Source organism: Macaca fascicularis, chromosome 10 (genome assembly GCF_037993035.2).
Source record: "Macaca fascicularis isolate 582-1 chromosome 10, T2T-MFA8v1.1".
NCBI classification, from domain to species: Eukaryota; Metazoa; Chordata; class Mammalia; order Primates; family Cercopithecidae; genus Macaca; species Macaca fascicularis.
Window position 1 is genome coordinate 93,341,591 of NC_088384.1, and position 8,854 is coordinate 93,350,444.

General features: G+C 44.3%; 1 protein-coding gene across 7 annotated transcripts in view; it reads left to right on the top strand.

The window, feature by feature from the left end:
* Window positions 1-8,611, top strand: part of RPN2 (ribophorin II) — a 59,540-nt gene extending 50,929 nt beyond the window's left edge. For 4 of the 7 annotated variants that reach the window (XM_005568947.4, XM_045362954.2, XM_005568950.4 and 1 more), the window contains 4 exons: window positions 978-1,053; window positions 3,589-3,718; window positions 5,409-5,456; window positions 8,289-8,611. In XM_005568947.4, the coding sequence (XP_005569004.1) occupies window positions 978-1,053; window positions 3,589-3,718; window positions 5,409-5,456; window positions 8,289-8,301 (267 nt within the window). In that variant the 3' untranslated portion in view covers window positions 8,302-8,611. The remainder of the gene's footprint in view (window positions 1-977; window positions 1,054-3,588; window positions 3,719-5,408; window positions 5,457-8,288) is intronic. The other 3 variants (XM_005568948.4, XM_074005293.1, XM_074005292.1) reach the window with 1 other exon arrangement.
* Window positions 8,612-8,854: the final 243 nt, after the last annotated feature.

The window sequence follows — 8,854 nt, forward strand, 5'->3', positions numbered from 1 at the left end:
CTATCTCTACTAAAATTAGAAAATTAGAAAGAAAAAGAATTAATGGTGACTTATGCCTGTAGTCTCGGCTACTTGAGGGGCTGAGGTGGGAAGATCACATGAGCCTGGGAAGTTGAGGCTGCAGTGAGCCCTGCATTCTAACCTGGGTGACAGAGTGAGACCCTGTCAAAAAAAATAAGTAAGTTTTAAAAGGCGACATGTGTTAGTGTTGGTCATCTCTGAGGAGAGGACATTCTGGAGAATGTAGAGGAAGTAACTTTTACCTTTTCTCCTTTTCAGTACCATTTGAATTTTTTTTAAGCCAATTGTGTTTTTTTCTTTTTTCTAACTATAAACAAACATAAATGCATATCCTCAAAGCTCAGAGAATTTTGAGAAAACACTCATTAGATCTTACTTTTGGAAAGTTGCCTATGTTCCTAATTAATTTGTTGCTTTTAATAAAAGAATTACTGTTTAAATCTAGATAAATCTAGAAGCCTTGCTACAGATTTTCAGAAACCAGACCTAGGGTATGAGCACCTGTTCTTATTTTTGAGTGATGAGAATTTCAAAAGACATGGAACCAACAGCAAAAGCATGAATGCCACCAGCTGCCGGCGGGTTTATCTTACCAATTCTTAGAGAACTTAATGGGGGTGTCAGTTACCTTATAAATGCAGTTTCTGACCTTTCAGCTTCATGATCTCACCTGTTTTAAAACAGTAGGGTTTGCCATCATTAAAAATGATGTTCAGGTTTGAGTTACATGAGCCCATTTGAGAGCAGGTGCTGAATGCCTTTCTAAAGAAAAAAGGAAACAGGTTTTCCCAAGGGCTTATAATAGGGTGGTTGTCACTTGGAAGAATTCCCTGTCTTTCTAGGATGCATGAACATTGAAGCCTTGGGGCTGTTGATGGGATTAGCATTGGCGTGGTTTGTGTTGCCTCCCTTTTAAGTTCTAATGCCTTTTAAATTTATTTCTCCCCATCATTCAGTGGATCCGGATTGGTGCCAATGTCTCCAACTTCACTTTCGCTCCTAGCACGATTATATTTCACCTGGGACATGCTGGTAAGTGCCCCAGACTGCTAATTCCATTTAACCTCCTCTGACATTTAGCCTGCCCACACAAAAGCCCTGTTAAGTAGACCCACAACCTATTAACTATAATGACTTAATAGCATAACATTTCCCTTTTCCTCCTGGCCTTTTAGGACAGTTAATATGATGATAAACCTGTTTGGTCCCTCACTTAGAACAGCTGTCATTATATTGGACTTCGTTGTACTGCGCCACTGTTGGCAGACCATTTACCCTCAGTTAATAACCCTGTTTATTTCCAGAGATTACTCACTTATCGTATCTTTACATTGAGCAATCTTCCTGGATGAAGAGCATTAATGCAGTTTCCAAAGGTTATCTTTCCCCACCCTATCGATCTTCACATTTGCTGGCGGCTCTGTCTGTGCAGTAATAGAAAACAGTCCTTTCCACAGTCAGATATGCTGTCCTGCATCATTCTCTGGAGACCTGAGGACTTTAACAGCCTAAACATAACGAGATAGTAAATTCACAAATCACTTAAGAGGCTTTTGATGCTATTGGATCGGGGTGCCTTGCATTTCACTGTGACTTTAATATTTTTTGTTCTTTTTTTTTTTTTTTCTGAGACAAGGTCTTACTCTGTCACCTAGGCTGGAGTGCAGTGGTGCACTCACCACTCACTGGAGCCTCGACCTCCCAGACTCAGGTCATCCTCCCACCTCAGCCTCCAGAGTAGCTGGGACTGCAGGCGTGTGCCACCACATTTGGCTAATATTTGTATTTTTTTGTAGAGATGGGGTCTTGCTGTGTTCAGAGCTGGTCATGAACTCCTTGGCTCAAGCAGTCTTCCTGCCTTTGGCCTCCCAGAGTGCTAGGATTATGGGTGTGAGCCACCACCACGCCTGGCCTGACCTTAACATTTTTAAAATTATTTGCCTCTTTCAGGAGTCACTATCTGTATGCCCATAGTAAACAGATTCTGTAGGGGTGTGTAGATAAGTCCCTTGAAATTGTAGGCAAATGTTTGTATTTTTCTGGGGAAAGAGAGAGTTGTGACTTTGATCAGATTATTATGGTGCAGTGGTCCGTGACCTCAGAAATGGTTGGGAACCCCGCTGTAGTTCATCCGTCATCTGTCTGTGCAAAACTGACAGGATGACCTTTCTCTCTGGCTCAGTTCCTGGATATGAATGATAGCCCTCTGGGGTCAGACCGAGAAGAAAACCTGAATATAAATTTGTTGAGAGCGTGGCTTTTCTTGCCGGTGTGCTTTTTGTGCATGTTTTCTCATTTGATTCTCATCATAGCCCTGATGAGGGTGACTGGGGCAGGAATTATGATCCCTTTTGACAAGTTGGGAGAATTTGGGCTCAGAGAAGTTAAGCGGCTGGTAAGGACAGGGCCTGGACCAGACCCCAGGGCTCTCCGTTCCCAGCTCTGAGCCCTTTTCACTCAGCCTTCTTCCTGAGACCTCCTTGCTTCCTTCCTGGTCACAGTGGCAAATTATACTTACAGGTTTTTTGGGTTTTTTTTTCCCCCATAAAAAAGGAAATTATTCAGTTATTTATATCCTGGTTTTTTAAATTTATTTTTTATTTTTTATTTTTGAAATGGAGTCTTGCTCTGTCTCTCCCAGGCTGTAGTGCGATGGTGCGATCTTGGCTCACTGCAGCCTCTGCCTCCGCCTCCCGGGTTCAGGCAATTCTCCCACCTCAGCCTCCCAAGTATCTGGGAGTATAAGCGTGCACCACCACACCTGGCTAATTTTGTAGTTTTAGTAGAGACGGGGTTTCACCATGTTGGTCAGGCTGGTCTCGAATGCCTGACCTCAGGTGATTCTCCCGCCTCGGCCTCCCAAAGTTCTAGGATTACAGGTATGACTCCCACACCCAGCCTGTTTATATCCTGTGTATTTTTGTTAAGAATTTGAAAAATGAAATGAATCCTAAATGTAACATGACAGAGAAGTTTTAAACAAAAGCAGAGAAATAGGTATAAGCAGGAACATGGCACAGGTCACTGAAGTCCAGTTGTTAACCCTGTTTTTTTGTTTTTTGTTTTTTGTTTTTTTTGAGATGAGGTATCACTCTGTCACCCAGGCTGAAGTACAGTGGTGTGATCAAGCTCACTGCATCCTCGACTTCCCAGGCTCAAGCAATCTTCCTACCTCAGCCTCCTAAGTAGCTGGGACTATAGACATGGGCCATTACGCCTGACTAATTTTTTGAATTTTAGTAGACATGAGGTCTCACTGTTTGCCCAGGATGGTCTTGAACTCCTGAGCTCAAGCAGTCCTCCTGCCTCAGCCTCCCAAAATGTTGGGATTACAGGTGTGAGCCATTGTGCCTGCCACCCTGGATTTCTTGGTGGCCACAGCTGAGAGGCTAGTATATTGAGTTAGCTACTTTTTGGCATCCGAGCAAAGGAATGAAACAAAGGAATGAAAAATGTGTAGGACTACAGACCTTTTCATGATCCAGCCGTTGCTGCCCCTAACTTTCCTCAACCCCGGGGCAGCATTATGTTTCATTTAATTGGATGTCATGACACCTCTTCTTGCAGCTATGCTGGGGCTCATGTATGTGTACTGGACTCAGCTCAACATGTTCCAGACCTTGAAGTACCTGGCCATCTTGGGCAGTGTGACGTTTCTGGCTGGCAATCGGATGCTGGCCCAGCAGGCAGTCAAGAGGTAAGGCTGGACATGGGCCAGGGATCTAGAGTAGGGTTAGAAATACTCAGCTCTACCAGCCTAGCTCTTTGAAGGGTAGGTGGCAAAATGATTTGTGTTCTTAGGGGCAAGTCTGGCACCTTAACCTAGCCCAATACAGAAGCCATAAGCACTTTGAAGTCAAAAAAGGGGCCTTAGTGGTCAGCTTTGAATGTATTACAACCATAGTAATTTATGCCCCAATACAATAGAATGAGGGAGGAAAATTATTGCTTTATGAAGATGAAAGTGCATTCATAGATGTGGCAGAAGATTAATTCTTTAGCTGTGTAAAAATTCTCTGCTGCCACAGAGAATCCTGCCCTGCCCTTCCCACCCTCAACATGTCCCAGAGAGTTGCTCCTCTGTAATCCTCACAGCTCCAGGAGCTTGTCCCAGAAGCACGAGGTCTGTGTTATTTCCCACAGAAGCTGAGGCAGGTTTTGCAGAGGCTCCCGGCAAGGAGTATCTCCTCAGTAGCCTCCGCCTCCCCAGGACCCAGACAACCTTAGAGTCACACGGGTGGTCAGACAGACCTTGACGTGAGCAGCTTGCTGGCAGCTTGACTTGCTAAACAGAATTGGAGGCAAATTTAAATGTCACAAAGGTGTTTCTCATTGATTTGACTTTATTAGAACCTGAGTGATTTCAGCCACGCAAAGGCCAATAAGAAAAGATCAGAATTGCTTTCACCTCTGGAAATCGTTTTCAGATGTGCCGCTTTCTTGTATCCAGGACGTTTGTTGGAAGAATGTAACTCGATAGTGTACCCTCAACGTGGCTGCCAGTTAGGGTGCTGGGATCAGAGAGAGGCTTTTTCAGGGAGACCATCAGTGGGTGGGAGAAGGTGTCTCATCTCCGCCCGAGTCTCCATTGTGAACTTTCTGAGCATTTCACCATGGAGACTCGGCACAGACGTGTTCCTTGGCTTTCCTGTAGGAATCCAGGGCCCACCAGAGCTTCCCTTAGCACCAGCAGTGGCAGCTGGTTCATTTTTTCCACCTTCCAGTAGCCTTTTCCTGGTGGCTCTGCATTGTACCTGAGAAAGAGCCAGGACTCAGTTGTTTTTGCAAAGCAGAACGCTGTTCCCGTGCAGCACCTGCCTGGGCCCCCAGAGAGCCAAAAGACTGTGCTCTGCTAAGTTCTCTCTTTTCTGGAAGTTGCCCACTCAAGAAGAATGAAATCTGCCGGGCACGGTGGCTTATGCCTGCAATCCCAGCACTTTGGGAGGCTAAGGCCGGAGGATCGCTTGAGCTCAGGAGTTCGAGACCAGCCTGGGCAACACAGTGAGACCTCGTCTCTAAAAAAAATTGTGAAAATAAAAAATAAGAACAAAATCAAGGTGAGAATTGAGTAGAAACCATTTGGTTTACATCCTGCTTAGCAGGAGTTCCTAATCTGGAATCCTAAAGTTGTACGCATTTTCTGGGGAGAGACTATGGTTTTTATCAGAATCCCAGAAGGATCAGTAACTCCTCCCTCTCCCCTACTCATGTATTCCATTCAGAAGCTTAAAGCCCACTCTTTCCTTGTCAGTCCTAGAATGAACTCTACCCTGGAAAAATCGGTGACCCTAATGGAAGCTCTGGTTGGGTGTTTGTCATTTCTTTCCTCAGCTGATTTCTCCCCTCGCTGTCCTTTCTTGATTCTCAAACCCTCTTTCCTTTGGCAGGATCGCTGCAGAGCAGAGCAGTAGATTGGCAAAATATAGGACACTACGGTAAAGATGAAGGGTGGACTCATCCCAGAAGCAGGGTCCCTTCCCCGTCTTGCCCGCCTCATGCATGTCAGTTATCTCTCTAGTTTTCAGCCCACTTGCTCTTCCCACCCCTCCCTACGACACAGCTGAATTCTGAGGCTGCTTTTCAAGTTGCTAGATGAGGTTGTGACTGGACCAGGGCAAAAGCTTCCTGAATTAGCCCAGCTGATGGGATAACTTTGCAATGAGCAGCTTTGGCCTGGCTTTGACTGTATAAGACTTCATTCTCCCTCATATCCCATGGAGTACTTACTTATTTATAGACAAGCCTCTTTCTCTCTGTTTCCAGGACAGCTGAGATGAGGATAAGACAAACCCAAAATTCATTAAATGATGGTCCCGTGGCAAATCCTGGCACACCTTGTCACTGTTTCTAGACTTTTCTGTAACACCAATCTCTAGTTGGGCTAAAGAGTGTGGTTTGGGGAGACTGTAAATTATGAAGGACTGATGGCCACAGATCAAAGCTAGCATCAGAATCCAGGTTCCTAGCACTCAGGGTATGTTAAAAGGGCTGCTCCCCATGTGACTAAAATGTGAAGTGAAATCCCACTCATTCTCCTTCTGCATCTCAGTCCGAGGATGGGAGGGAAGTGGAGGGAAGGAAAGCGAGTGTCTGATGCTTCATTGATCTGCTCCTCTAGACCAGGGACTGGCAAAAGTTTTCTGTAAAGAGCCAGATAGTATTTTAGGCTTAACTGGCCATATGGTCTCTTGGCACCAACTACTCAGCTCTGTCACTGTCATGTGAAAGCAGCCATAGACTGTATAAACAAATGGGCGTGGCTGTGTTCCAACAAAACTTTATTCATCAAGACAGGTGGTGGGCTGGATTTGGCCTGAGTGGCACAGTTTGCTGACCCCTGCCCTAGACCAACAAAGGGAGGGAGGTATTTGAATTTTCAAGTCATGTTCTCTTTTATCCTTTGCCTTGGAAATGGCTTTCCCTGCCAAAGTCACAAAACCATCTAATTTCTAATCCTCTGAAAATAGGAGAGATCAACAAAAGCATAGGATTTGGAGCCTTTCCACGGATGTGTGAGCATAAGCTGGGTCACCTATCCTCAACACAGAAGGGAACTGCATTTGTTTTGTTTGTTTTTGTTTGTTTTTTCCAGGTTTTAATGGAGTTACAATTTATCTGCAGAAAAATGTACCCAAGTGTACAATTCTGTAAATCCTGAAAAACCTATGTAGTCATGTAACCACTACCTCAATCAAGATATAGATATTGCCACACTCCAAAGAGTTCCCCAGTGCCCCTTTTAGAGTCACAGCCTTCTCCCACCCCCATTCTGTGGCTATGCCCATTTGATTTTATCCTAAATTACGGTCACTCTGTCTGAGATTTGCTTTCAGAAATTGTCCTTTCTGCTAAATGTTGAGTTATTTAATTGTTTAACTCAATTTTCTTTTCTTGATTAAGAAGAACTTTTTTTTTTATAGAGATGGTGTCTCATTGTGTTGCCCTAGCCGGTCTCAAGCTCCTGGGCTCAAGCAATCCTCCTGCTTTGGCCCCTAAAAGTGCTGGGATTATAGGCGTGAGCCACCTTACTTGGCCTCTTGATTTTTAAAGTCAGTTCCTACCCTGCTATCCCCAAATCATTGCTTGAGGAAGAGGAAAGTCACTTGACCATTTGGACATTTGGTACTTCCTAGTATTTGAAAGGAAACCCCCTGGTAGCAAAGTGTTCTCGGTCTGAGGGCAGACATTGATTTGAGCAGACATAATGTGGGACATAGTTCTAGCCACAGTCGGTGGTTGTGGGCCACTACCCTTCAGCTGTTCTTATTTCATACTCGTGCTATCCCTTCTGCATGAACGTTTCTGAATGCACATATTTTAGTGTACCTAGGAACTTCTGAATGTTGGCAAGGAATTAGGGGTGCACACCCCAGCCCTCAAGATTAATTCTGTGCCTGTGCATGTCTTTTGGAACTGCTTTATTAATGGGTTTGGAGCCTGCCATTCTGCAAGACTGGGTCATTATCACCTTAGTCCTCACCCCTGGGAAGAGCTGCCACTGAAGGATGGATGCTGTGTGTCGGCAACCCTGCCTCTGCTTGCTGGAGCCTGCCGGCATCGGTTACTCACTGCAACCATCTCCTCAGCTGCACAGTCTGGCTAGATTGTCATTTTCATTCATTGTGTTTCCCCATCCCTCCTTAGAATCTAGGGAAAGGCAGCAGAAGGGAAAAAGAGAATACAGGAGATAGGTTTTTATCGCCTTTAACACTTTCTGTGAGCTGAGTCCCGTTTTTGAGAATCTTTCTGTGTTAGATCTGAGTGTGACTTGGCAAGAACACGGCCACACGGCAGGAATGTGCAGGTTTCTGTAATGAATGGTCAGGATGTCATCTAAGCTACAGAAGGGCCACATGTTGGTTGGCAGAGCTGGAGTCTGGGAGATTGATGAGCATTCTTTAAACTTTCCTCTCTGTTCATCTAATTGAAATTTACACTATGTTTTTGGCCTTGCACGGTGAGAGGTGTGCCTGGAATTACCTCATCTCCTTATGTTATCGCATACCACTTTCTTAGTTATTATTGAGTTTGTTTTGTTGTTTGTATTTAAGTTGTCATCAGCTTAATTATGAACTAGCCGTCTCATGTTCTTTTGTAAAATGAGATGGGGCATACATAAATAGACTTGGTAGATAAATGATTATTCCCTTATAAATGGGCTCTTAAGAGCGGGAGAGTACCTTGGTGTCTCTGTTGTCATCAGTTAGGAACTGTAACTGTGAACTGAAACCCTCAGTAATTCTGTGTTTGTCTCCATTTTCTTTCAGAACAGCACATTAGTTCCAGAAGAAGGATGGAAATTCTGAAAACTGAATGTCAAGAAAAGGAGTCAAGAACAATTCACAGTATGAAAAGAATGCAAAAAAAAAACTTTATTTAAAAAAGAAAAAAGTCCAGATTGTAGTTATACTTTTGCTTGTTGTTTTTCAGTTTCCCGAACACAGAGCAGATACCTGGTGAGCTCAGATAGTCTCTTTCTCTGGCACTGTGCAAGATGCTGTGAATATTCCTAAGTTACACCCAAATGTTGCATTTGAAAAGTTGAAATGTGTAATTGTTTTGGAATAAAGAGGATAATAATAGGAACAAAGGCCTGATTGAGAGCTTATTCTCGTACTTTTGGGTGGTGGGGTCCTTGGGTATATGACATGAGGACTTAGTTGGAAATGCTGTTGATGCCAGCATATTTCTCCAGGCCTTTATACATTGGTTCTTCTTGCCCCTTGCTCCCTAACAGAACAGACAACTGCCTGGAAAGGCCAGCTTCCTTTCTTCTTCTCCAGCAGTGAGCACCAGCTGTCTGCATAGGAGTCCTGTTGGTATCTGAAGGTGC